General features: G+C 56.3%; 1 protein-coding gene across 4 annotated transcripts in view; it reads left to right on the top strand.

Moving 5' to 3' along the window:
• Window positions 1-2,078: 2,078 nt before the first annotated feature.
• The window catches only part of ARHGEF7 (Rho guanine nucleotide exchange factor 7), a gene marked incomplete at its 3' end in the record, with an annotated part of 124,048 nt that continues 113,633 nt past the window's right edge, over window positions 2,079-12,493 (top strand). For 2 of the 4 annotated variants that reach the window (XM_080798226.1, XM_080798227.1), the window contains exon 1: window positions 2,079-2,371. In XM_080798226.1, coding sequence (XP_080654352.1) covers window positions 2,207-2,371 — 165 coding nt within the window. In that variant the 5' untranslated portion in view covers window positions 2,079-2,206. The remainder of the gene's footprint in view (window positions 2,372-12,493) is intronic. The other 2 variants (XM_080798224.1, XM_080798223.1) reach the window with 1 other exon arrangement.

Raw genomic sequence — 12,493 nt, 5'->3', positions numbered from 1 at the left:
AAAAACGCTAAGTGTGACCAAATGCCCACCTTGGATACTAAAATAGCTCCGTTAAACTCCGAAACAACACTTGGCTTCGAACAATGTTACTTTCTAGAATGAATCCCTTCTAAATAAACTTTTTTGAAACAAACGACCATCCAAAATAAAAGAATGCGACCAGTAGCCAGAAAGCATTGAAATGCTTGGGGACTTCTAAGAGCCATTAGAGCGGGTCTCCCTTTTGACAATAATTGGCCGCCCGGTTACTGGTCACCTAAGGCCACTCCCCAGAGCTGCCTTCTTTAGGATTATTTGATTGAGTCAAGTTGAATCTCACTCTTGTTTATCAGATTATAAGCACCAGACCTAATTTAATGTAATTTGAATTGTCATGGCTGTATACTAAACTATTTCTTCAGTTCAGCAGTAATGAGAGTGAACAGGAGTCTCAGGGGACAACTAGCTTTAGGACAATACCCTTGTGTTGATACCGTCTTTGGGCAAAGACCTTAACAGAACACTTACCTGCTCTGTTTGCTGGAAGACGTGTAGCGACGCCGTCTAGAAACTGGTGATGTGTTGCGTCCTGTCTCTCCTCCGCTTGGGTGTGGGACAACGGGGACAAGGAGACAAACCTCGTATGAGACTGTAGTGATGATGGTGTGACGTGATGCCAGGAGGGAGCTCTGGCAGAGACCCAGTGAGCTCAGTGGTGACTGTGGCCATTGAGGATGGGGCCACCCTTTCAGTGCGTTTGCATTTGGAAGCAGATGTAACTGCTTAGCTCAAAGCTGGAAATCCATGCAATCCATGATCGCCATGGAAGTCCTCTGGACGAAGGAAGACAAAGAAAGAGGGAGTTAAGCCTCCATTTCTTAAAAGTTTTATATGGCTTCTAGCCTTTGCCATTAACTGGACTAAACGTGCCTGGGATATACTAAGCTCTGCTAATGCTGTTTTAAACTGAGGAACGACCTCGGGGACTAGAGCAGGAGCAAAGGGCCACACATGTACAGGACAGTCCTTCATGCTGTCCTTCCTGTAAGAAGCGGCCCCCCATGGTCATATGCACATGTCCTTGTCATCGTAGGCGCGGAGAAGCGTGTTCACTGTGGGACAGCTGGACGTCCGACTTCCTCCAGCCCGCCCGTGGCTCACAGCCCCATGGCCAGCCGAGCATCTCCCAGCCAAGTGAGGTGGGGCCCAGAGACCTGTTTGGACGCAGGTGTCCTCCGTCCTTCCGGTCGCCGCACGGACCCAGGTCCGGCCCCGCCGCTTTCCTGACCTTTCTCCTCCGGTGCTGGAAGCGCCACCGGCAGGTTCAAGCGGGGTCGCTGCAAGGTTTCTGGCCCCGCGGAGGGGAACGGCTCAGCGGGCGCGGAGGTCACGCGCGGGAGCCGGCCTCCCCGCAGGGGCACGCGTGACCTCCGCGCGCTGCGGGGGCGTCCGTCCTTGTCCCCAAGGACGGCAGCAGCGCCCGGGAAGAGACCTGCTCAGGACCTAACGGTCGTTTGTTCTGTAATTGCTGCCCGCGGAGCGGCGGGGAGAAGCAGACGCCTCGTGGTCAGCACCGTCCCCCCCCCGCCCCCGAAATAAAACTGGCGAAAATCAGAAAGAGCATCTGGGAGGCACTTAATACTTGAATCCCCGGAGAATCCAAAAACACCCGCGAGGGGCTCCGCGCGGCCAGAGGAGGGGCGGCGCGAGGGCCGCCTGGCGCGCGGGCGTCCGCAGGGGAGCGCGGGGCCCGCGGGGCGCAAACGGTTAAGGCGGCCGGCGCCCGCGGAGGTCACGGCGGCGCAGGTGGGCGCGCACGGCCGGGCCGGGGCGGGGGCGCGCGGCGGGGCGCACGGCGGGCCCGAGCGCGGGGTGCGTGTGCGGCCGGCCGGCGCGGGGCCGCTCCGGCGCCGCGTCTTTTCTTCTCCTCGCGGTGATGTCATCGGCGGCGGCGGCGGGGAGCCGGGAGGCGGCGGCGGGGGCGGCGCCGGGCGGCCGCCGCAGGTTCATGTGCATCTAATGAAAAGGCACTTGACAGTCGGCCAGGACGCACGCGAGGGAGCGCGAGCCGGCCGGACCGCGGCGCCGCCCGAGCCAATCGCGGGGCCGGCCTGTCCATGGGCGAGCCGGGGGGGGCGGGGGGCGCAGCCGGCCGGGCCGCGGCCGCTCCGAGGTGAACGGCGCCCAGACGGGCTCGCGGCGCGGGGAGGCCGGGCGCGCCGCCGCTATGAATTCCGCCGAGCAGACCGTTACGTGGCTCATCACCCTGGGGGTGCTGGAGTCGCCCAAGAAAACCATCGCGGACCCGGAGGGCTTCCTGCAGGCGTCTCTCAAGGACGGGGTGGTCCTGTGCCGGCTGCTGGAGCGCCTGCTGCCCGGGACCATCGAGAAAGTAAGTGGCGCCGGGCTCGCGCCCCCGCGGCGCCCAGGCCCCGGGCGGTGGGCGCCCCGCCTCGTTCCCGCCGCGGCCGGGGGTGCGCGGAGACGCGCGGGCGCGGGGTCGCGGGGCGCCGGCACCTGGCGGCCGCGCGGGGCGCGGACGAGCCCACGCGCCTCCTTTGTGCGCGGACCCGGGAACGCGGCCCGCGCGGGGGGCGCGCAGGCGGCGCGAGGCCCGGGCGGCGGGAGCTCGGGGCGCCATTGTGTGCGGGGCGTTGGGGCGGCGGGGCGGCGGGGCGTTGGGGCGGCGGGGCGGCGGGGCGGCGGGGCGTTGGGGCGGCGGGGCGGCGGGGCGGGGGCCCGGCCGCGTCCGGGGGGAGCGGCCCCGCGGAGGCCGCGGGGAAGGGGAGCGGCGGCTGCGCCCCGCGCGGAGGTGGAGTCGCGCCTCTCCGTGAGCGGAGCAGAGAACCGCGCCCCGGCGCGCGCGCAGCTCCCTCCCGGGCTTTGTTCCCGCAGTTTTGCGGGCGCTGCCTCGCCGCCGAGTTGCGGCTCCGCTTCGGCGGCCGGTTGCCCTGCGGTCCGAGAGCACGCGGTGATGCAGAGCGGGGCCGCCCGCGACGCGGCCTGCCGACCCCCGCGCGGCGCAACTCCCGGCTCCGAGCCCCGCGCACGGCGGACCCACGGGAGCCCCGGCGCGCTGCGAGGCCGCCTTCACGTTCTCCGTTTGGTTTTCAGGTCCATTCCGGCTTTTGAGCCGAATCCCGGGTTCCCGACCCCGCTTCTCGCTCGGTGGCCGGTGGTTTCCCCGGGGCTGCAGTGTGAACCTTGACCCCGGTTTCTGTGAGTGGTTAAAGTTTGCTCTCCTCTCACACAGGCTGACAAAGCAGGGGCGGCCGCGAAGGGCTTTCCAAAACGAGGTCTCCCTGCGTTTCAGAAACGCTGCGGTTTCGTCCCCCACCTCTGTTTTGGGCCAGCACAGAATGTTAAGATCAACAGTTACTTACGAGGGGTTAAACGTAGAAGCTGAAGCACAGCATAGTTAGGGGCAAAAACCCTAATTTTATAAATGGGGTTGTATTGGCCCTAACCGCACAGGGACACTTTGCTAATACAATGTTCATTAGGTGACTTGAGAAAGTAAAGCGTTCCATCTTAGAAGTTTGCACGTGTTTTGGCGCTGCGTTTTCAAGGGTCGGAAGAGGTTTTATTTAATACGAATTTTGCATGCACACTAGTTTCAGGCATTTTTCTTACTTGGACCGTACATACGGAAACAGAATCTGCATTAGAGTGCCGAGCAGCCTGCCTGTCCAGGAAATAAAAATGTTGCTTGTAAACGAAGCTGATGTCACAATAAAATCATGATTTAAGACAGGACTGAGGAGCCCAATCCAACTTGCAGGGTGCTCAGAACACTTTGTTGTCATCTGGATATCAGGAGCTCTGGTAATAAAAGACAGATGTTGCCAAGCCCTGACAATCCACACTCAGTCCACCAAAACAGGCTCCCATAAAATGCTGTTCCGTGACAGAGAGAGAAGCTTTAGGAAACGTCACGCGTGGTCTGGATGAAAACATGTCACTATCAAACCATCAGTGTGCGTTACTTGGCATATTGACGCATTGATTGGATCGGCAGGCTTCAGTGATCATTTTCTTGTACATTTTAGGAAGATCTGCTTTCGAAATTGTAGCCCTCCTTCCATCCTGCTAAAAGGAGGGGGGAATGAGGAGGGAGTACAGTGTTTAGCTTGCGGGAGCCCAACTGCCACTGTCCCCCCACCTTCCCCAGTCCCTGCCCCACGGCCCCCAAGGGTTCCTTTCTGACTGTCTCCGCCACAATGCAAATTTCACACCAAGGGCACAAATTATGGGCAGAGCCCCTGACTCTCTGCGGTTCAAAGGTAGGTTTTTGGAGTAAAATATTAGCCAATCTCTGCCTCTAAAAATCTGGGGTTTATGAAGTTTCACGAGCTTTTGCATTTCTTAAGCGGAGGTATCTCTTTGGGCTTGCACACCGAGTACCGTGAGCCCCAAAGCAGACAGGCGGGACAGCGGCTTGCTTTCCACGGGAGCGTTTGGGGAAACCTCACTGAATATTCATGGGGAGTCGAAGGGCCTTAACTTTACCCCAGTTTGCCACATGGACACCCTGACGACTGGTTCAAGTGGTGGGAGCAGCCCGCAGCCTCACGTTGGCAGAGCCGTGATTGAGGACAGATCCCTGGGCTGGGGAAGGCACAGCACGAAGGCAAGTTTGGAGGAGGCTCGGGTTTCCCATGTGCCTTTCATTAAGAAAACATGTGCTAATGTGCTTCTCGCGTTCTGTTCATTTGGTCTACTTTGGAGCCAGTCAAAGGGGCCGAGAACCGGGAGGACATTCAATTTGGTTCAGATTGTCAAAGTTTTCTGCCAGGGTTCCCCTTGGCCGTGTCTGCTTTTCTTGAGGTGGGAGGCCAGGGGCACGGGGGGCAGCGCATAGACTCTGTAGACATGCAGTTCAGAAAAGAGACACTTTCCATTGTGGCCGCTGCCACGTTCTGTGCTGTAGGGGCGACAGTGGGATTGCGTGGTTTCCCGCATCTCTGCGTATGGGGCTCTTGTGCTTCGATTTTCTGCAGTGAGGGCCGGGACGTTTTGCTGAGCAGCTCCCGCTGCTGGCTTCCTTCATCCCATCCCAGGAGGGATTCTGCCACGAAGGCGGCAGAATCCGGGGAGCCTGGCTCCCGTAGGTCATGAATGACTGCTTTAAACCTTTTTTAGACTATTTGTCAGAGGGTGAAGCCAAGATGTACGAGTTTTAGAGGGGACCATCACTGATGGGCGCACCGACGTGGTGGGAATGATGACGTGTTGCTTGAGTTTTGCTCCTGGACGTGGCGTGTGGAGTCGCTTGGTTCAGTGCAAGCATCTCAGGGAGACTGGTTCTTTCTCCCTGGGCCCCAGAGCCCACAGAACACGCCAGGTCAGTGAAGTGTTCCTGGGAGACATTCCCTCCATCCACATCTGTGCTCACAGTCGACAGTCCTGCGACCCGCTTATCTTGCGAGATTTCCTGGGTGTGTATGTCAGCATTTAGATTGGGTTCAGCTGTCGGGCCGGATATCTGTGTTCTGGGCCGTAACAGAACCCTGGCCTGGGCGGGCTGCTCCGAGCACCTGCTCTCCCCTAGTCCTGGAGGCGCAGGCCCGGGATCGGGGCGCAGGCAGGCCCGCGCTCCCTCGGAAGGCACCGGGGAAGGGGGTCCAGCACACTCCCCGTGTCCCCACGGCGTTCCCTGTGGTCTCTGCTGTGTCCTCACCTCCCCTTCTGTACGGACGCCGTCATTGGATGAGGACCACCGGCCCCCCGTTGACCTCAACTCAACCAGCTCCATCTGCACGACCTTGTTTCCGAATAAGGTCATGGCCTGCACTTCGGCGAGTGACGGCTTGAACATTGGAATTTTGGGGGACACAATCCAACCCATAATAGGTCGCATCATAAATTTGAACCCAGTCAATTTATTAAGTATGTGCTTGCTCGTAGCGTGCCTGACGCTATGGGAGATAAGAGAACTAACATGTTCTTTGGGGATTTGGCGTGGGAGGAGGCCGCAACAGTAGGAGTGTCCTGAGGCAGAAGGAAACGAAGTCAGAACGTCAGAACGTCAGCAAGTCAGCTCTGCGTTCGAAGGAGCAGGATTTCAGGGTTTCAGCGACCTGCGTTTGAGTGGCCCAGCCCCTGAGGGTTTTTCTGACGCGTGGATTAGAATACGGTCTGTATTTCCTCAGATGGTCCCCTGGCAGCGCCTGGTGGTCTTCTCAGGCTGGCAGAAAAGCAGCAGATTCGGATAGGACGTAGAAGGAAAACCGGCTTTCTCCTGATGGATTGGCGGCCTGCGTTCCGGTCAGTGCTGGGCCTGCTGGCGCTGGCGGGGGGAGGGCGTGAGGTCAGCGGCCCTGGACGGCAGTTCTGAGTGCCCGCTGTGGGGAGCTTGTCTTCTCCTGGGCCCTTCGCCCTGAGGATGAGGTCAGCAATGGCAGGGGTGTGCTGGCGGGGGTCTTGGTCGGGACTCGAGATTCCAAAGCCCACACCCTGTAACTGTTTGTAAACCCTGGTTGGTTGCCTGGGAAAAGCGCTCGGAGAGAAAACTTACAGAACGCGGTCTGTCCTGACTGTGTTTTTAAGAAACCTTCTTTGAACTTTGCAAACGGAATTATTGGTTGTATCAGATTCCTCCTAATGAAACGAAGCTTCCAGAATAGTCAGCGTAATAATAAACACCTGCTTCTGCAGCGCGTGATTTTAAAGTCCTGCCTCTGTCCTGCACCAGGGTGATTCTTGGTTTGGGCCTTAGGCCCAGAGCCGAAGGAAAGTCACTGCGTTTGCTGCCTCATTCCCAGCAGAGCAGACAAGCCTGCCTTCGGTGTAGACGGGGACGTGGAGAGTGATTTGCCGAGAGCCACTTGAGGGCCATCGCAGGGCCTCTGCTGGCCTGGCCCACGGGCGCTCGCTCAGGGTCGTCTGACGTGGGTTTGGGGAGCGCGGGGGTGCGGTGGGGGGAGCCAGATGGCCTGCTGTTCCGGGCAATGACCTCTCAGTCCTCCGGGAGAGTCCGGCATTGGTGCTGTCCCAGGACCTCATTCTATTAATAGAAGTAACGCCCGCAGGGCTGCCTTTCCTCCTTTCCTGGAGCGCTGCCCGCCTCACCTCTGTGTACATCTCTCTTAAAGAGACAGGATGTGCCCCACGTTGCTGGCAGTGTGCTGAGCTGCTTCTCGGAATGCCTCGTGTCGCCCCCGTCTCCCAGGCCGGCCCCCAGACAACCCAGGTGTGCCTGCTGCCTGGGGCTGGGGACCTTCCAGGCAGGGACAGAGTGTTCGTCGGTCACTGGCTGGGGGTCCTCAGGGGCTTTAGGTCTGGAGGAAGTAGGCAGGAGTCACAAACCAGGTCAGGACACCAGACACATGGCATGAGTGACCACAGGGACAGGACACAGTCCAGGGTGACATTTTGGACACAGATGGCCATTCAGCAGGGGTCCCGAGAGGGAAGGGGGCACAGGGGCTGTCGGAATGGGATCCACGCTCCTACCTGGTTCGCAGGGAGCCCAGCTACGCCCGGGAAGAGGACGCATAGCTCTGGAGAGCTCTGCCCTCACGGTGCCCCTGGTCGGACGCTCCTTTGCCCGTGCTCTCTCGTCCTCATGGGAGGACGCCCCCGAGGGGTCTGGTACACTCTTGCTCTGGCGTCACAGAGTCCTCAGTGGGCCCCTGGGCCTTCCCGACCTTGAGTTCCGTGGTGACATCTCTGCTGAGATGCGAAACAGTGTGCAGACGGACACGGGCACACGTCTAATGCCGTCCCTGGAGGGCCGTCTCTGCTCCTTCGGGTCGGAATCGCCGGTGTGTGTGTCGTCGTCGGTAGAAGGTGGCAAAGACAAAGTGTCCCTCCAGGCACTCACCTCTGCCAGGGGACCCCAAGACCCACTGGGCCCTCCCAGAGCCACGGTTAAGAGGGGGTGGTCCTTGTATGTGTCCCAGAGTCACCCATTTGCTGTGTGACCTGGAGCAACTTCTCTTATTTCTCTGAGTCTTAATTTCCACCTGAACACAGGGATCAGATACCTGCCTGGAGGGAATGGGCTTCTGGGGCGATAGGGTCGTTGAGGAGGTAAGTGAGTGGCCTTGAGGGTTTTCGGGCGGCGCTAGGCACTGGGTAGGTCCTCAGTACGTGGCAGGTGTGATTACTTTACGAACTGACGCTGAAAACTGTCCTGGCCGTGTCCAGGACAACCCGTAAGCCAGGGTCCGAACATCGGGGCTGCTCCAGTCCAGGAATTTCTTCTTCTTCTCACAACTGGGCAGATTCTTGCAACTTGAGGGGGCTGGCGGCCCCTCCCTTCCCCCCGACAGACCGCCATTGTCTGGGCTGCCGGGACCCCTGGATTTGGCTTCCAGACCCTCTGTTTAGCGCCAGGTCCCGCGCAGCTGCCTGCCGAGCGCGCACAGCTGCCGGCTCAGAGGGGCCAGAGGGGCTGGATGGCGGCTCGGGTTTCACGTTTACAGAGTTTCTTGCATGGGAAGGGCCTGGAGCACCGCCACGCACAGAGGGAGGCTGTTGGGGCGGGTCCTGGGCCCCGTGTCCCCTGTGTGTGGCTTCTGACCTTCCCTCCATCAGTTCCCAGTTAGGTGAGGAACGTTCATTTCCTGATGTGTTTATATTTCTAACTTTAGCTCTGAATTTTTGAAAGTCTTATGAACGGGACGGGTTGTTCTCAGTCCTGTTTTTGCAGGATGTGCTGTGTCTGCTGGACTCTGAAGGCCAAGGGGAAAGGGGGGGGTGCATAAGTGGGATGTGTGAAAATACATACCTACTGGCCTCCGACCAGGTGCATGCGTGTACACAGCATGCACACAGACACACACACACGCACACGTGTATGTGTTCTGTATCACTTTTCCAGGGGGTCATAAGAGAAGCCATGGGTCTCAAGCGTAAAGCATTCGTGAGTTCTCTGTGTGAAGGAATTCTCGGGACATTATCCATCCCAAACTCCTCACTTCACAGATGAGTTAACTGAAGTCTGTTGCGTACGGTCGTGTAAGTTGTGTGCTGCACGGTGTAGGGAGGGTCGCTCACACTGTAGTGTACACGAGTGGGGTCTTAGGACCGCGCTGAGGGACAGCTCTTGGGCAATGATGCACAGACGTCCGCCTCCACGGAGGTCAGCCTCTTCCGGCACAAAGCAAATTCGAGAAGAGTCGTGGTAGCCTACAGAAGTGGCCCCGGTTCTTCACTCTTGTCCGCCACCAGGTCTCATGGAGAACGACGTGTCTGCTGCTCCCATCCAAAGATGGAGGCCGTTTTCTCACTTCTTGAGTCCCAAGCTGCCCTGGACCCGTTTTGGCCAAAGGGGTGTGGCAGATGGGACGGGTACTAGTACCGAACTGGCCACTGAGGTTTTGTGGCTGTTTGTTACACAGCGTCCCTGGGGCAACAGATAGCGGGTACAAGGCTGGAGAATGAAGTTGTTGTTTTGTACAGAACTTGAACGTTCACTACACTTGGAGCAGCTTTTTAAAAAGGGGTCAAAAATATTTTTAATACCGTCTCCGAACAGGGTGTGTGTCATCCAGAACCCGAGTGGGGCGCGCGGAGCCGCTTGCAGCGCGTGAGAAGCCGCCTCGGCCCGAGGCGGGGACCCACAGCTCCAGGTCTGCTTTGGGGGCGGTTTCCTGCCACGAAGCCTCGCTGCGGCGGGGTGGCTCTCGTTAGCAACACCCTCCTTGAAAGCTCCAGTTCTTGGTTATTTGTGAATACTCTGGCCCGTGGTGGCCTTTCCCCTCACTTCTGCGTGACTCACTGCTGAGTTCCCACGCCAAGAAGATGCGTTCCCGTGTCTCTCCTGCCCGTAAAATACTTGGTTTACGAGAGACTTCTCAGTGCCCATCCGCGGCCAGCAAACATTCAGAAGTCCTTTGTCAGGAACGCGGAGCTTCTGACAAAGCCCGCTGCATGCCGAGAGACTATGACTTGGTTGTCATGTTGAGGAAGAGTGTTATTGAGGTTTTTCCCGAGAATCAGTTTTGGGGGAGCGTTCCTGGGACGAATGGCCTCTTCTGGCGGCGCTCCGGGAGACCATCGGGGCACAGAAAACCCGATCCCAGGCCTTTAGTTCTGGAGTAATGTCACGGTCATCTTTTCCGTGGCGCTGAAGAGACTGCCTCTCTCGGGAAGTCATAAACATGGGTGCTGGTCACAGATTTCTTCTCGTGGGAACGTGACATTCTCTGGTCACAGTTTTCCTGTTTGTTAATGCATTTTCGTTTCTTCTGAAAACACACTCTCTAAGTCGGATGTGGTCCCGTTCTGGACAGGCTTGTGGTGAAGGCTAAACTTCCAGAAAGTACCACCGTGCTTGTAAGTGACAGAGACGGAACAGAGGGGTCTTCCGCTCTTTGTCAGCTGGCGACACATGGAGGAGTTCATGGAGTTCATTTGTCGCACGTCTGACGGAGCGCATCTGCTTAGTCTGAGTCCGGTAACTACCGTGTCAGCAATCCAAGGGTGATTCTTCAAATTATAACAGTAACCGTATTTTATTGTGTGTGTCTTTTTTTTTTTTTAAGATTTTATTTATTTATTTGACAGACAGAGATCACAAGTAGGCAGAGAGGCAGGCAGAGAGAGAGGGGGAAGCAGGCTCCCTGCTGAGCAGAGAGCCCGATGCGGGGCTCGATCCCAGGACCCTGGGATCATGACCTGAGCCGAAGGCAGAGGCTTTAACCCACTGAGCCACCCAGGCGCCCTTACTGTGTGTGAGTCTTAAGCGTCTATTTATGAATCGTTAAAATAATATTCTGGGGGTGAGCTACTCCCTGCACACCTAACGCTTCTGTTGTGTGTAATGGATTGTCTACTTTAAGAAGCTAGAAAAATAGGGTAAGTTAAACTCTCAGTAAGTAGTAGAAGAAAGAGAATAATAAAGAACAGAATGGGAATCAGTGAAATAGAAAACAAATTTGCTAGAGAAAATCAACAAAACCAAAATTGGATTCTCTGAGAAAATCCATAAAATTGATAAACCTTGGAGACTGATCAGGACAAAGGCGAGAGGACACAAATGCCCCATTTGAAGAGTCACTGCGAGTTCTCCAGATGCTAAGAAGGTAACAGGGGGATAGGATGAATATTTTTATGCCAGTCAGTCCTACAGCCTAGAGGAAATGTACAGTTTCCACGGAGGACACGTCCAGGAGGAGACGGATGACCTTACCAGCCCGACACCTAGGAAAGAACTTGAATTAGTTAAAAAGCGTCTCATAAAGCAAATGCCAGGCTGCATGGCCTCACTGGTGAACGTTACGAAACAACCAAGGACTTATATTCGGGACACGTAAGGATCCTCCACACTCCGTCCTAAGGAGACCAAGAACCCAACTTAAAGAATGGACAAAATGGCTTGAGCAGACACTGCTTCACCAGAGAAGGTGTGCAAGTGACAAGCCCAGGAAAGATGCCTGATGGCGCTAGGTGTGAGGGAAACACAAACTGAAGCCAGGACGGGATGGCCCGCGCACCTGCTGGAAGGGTTCAAGGGTAAGACTCATCACACCAGGTGTTGATGAGGACGCGGAGGCCCTGGAGCCCCCATCCACCACGGTGGCAACGGGAAACCCTGTAACCACTCTGGAAAGCAGCTTGTCAGTTTCTTGAACTATTACAGATCTACCAAGCGGTTTAGCCATTCCATTTCTTTCTTTTTTCTTTTTAAGATTTTATTTATTTGAAAGAGAAAGCGCACAAGTGGGGGGGCAGAGGCAGAAGGGGAGAGAATTTCAGGCAGATTCCCCACTGAGCACAGAATCCCACACGGGACCCGATTTGGAGATGCTGAGATCACGACCTGAGCTGAAATCAAGAGCTGTATTGTTTAACAGACTGAGCCACCCAGGTGCCCCTTAGACATCCCATTTCTAAGTATTGACTCAAAGAAATGGAAATATGCTCATACCAAGTCTTGTGCACAAGTGTTCATAGCAACTTGGTTTCTTAAACTTATTTTTTGCAAGTTTATTTTTAAGAGCCATGAACCAGACACAGTCCAAATAGTTTTTCAACCGGCGAATGGATAAAGTGCGGTATATCCGTACTATCTAATACTCAGCAATTAAAGCGAGTGCTCGAAGAGGGATGAAAATCACACTGGGAAAAGAGGCTGGGCAAAAAAGTGCACCCTGTGTGATTCCGTGTACATAAAATTCTAGAAAATGCAGTGGGCTCTAGAGTCACGGAAGGTATGTCAGTGTCTGCTTAGGGACACTTCCAGGGGCACAAGGAGACCCTGGGGCTGCGGGGGCATGCGTCTTGATTCTGGGGAGGGTTTCACAGTGGTGCACATCAAAACTTGTCCAATTGTACACTTTGGATGTGAGCACAGTACGTCTTACCGCTCACCAAGGGTGCACGGCAGTAGTCACTCTGGGTGTATTTAAGTTTTTGTTGCGTGTAATGGAGCTTCAGTTCATTTCCTTGGCAGTCCCCTGCTTTTGAACCTGACTGTAAATCCAGAAGGCATGTACAGAATTTTACTGTATAAAGGTAAATAGTGTACTTGCATTTTTTATGCAAGTACATTTTTTATGGGGGG

The sequence above is a fragment of the Martes martes genome (genome assembly GCF_963455335.1).
Source record: "Martes martes genome assembly, chromosome: 3".
NCBI classification, from domain to species: Eukaryota; Metazoa; Chordata; class Mammalia; order Carnivora; family Mustelidae; genus Martes; species Martes martes.
The sequence above is the reverse complement of the archived record's forward strand: the minus strand, read 5'-3'. Positions and strand labels throughout refer to the sequence as shown.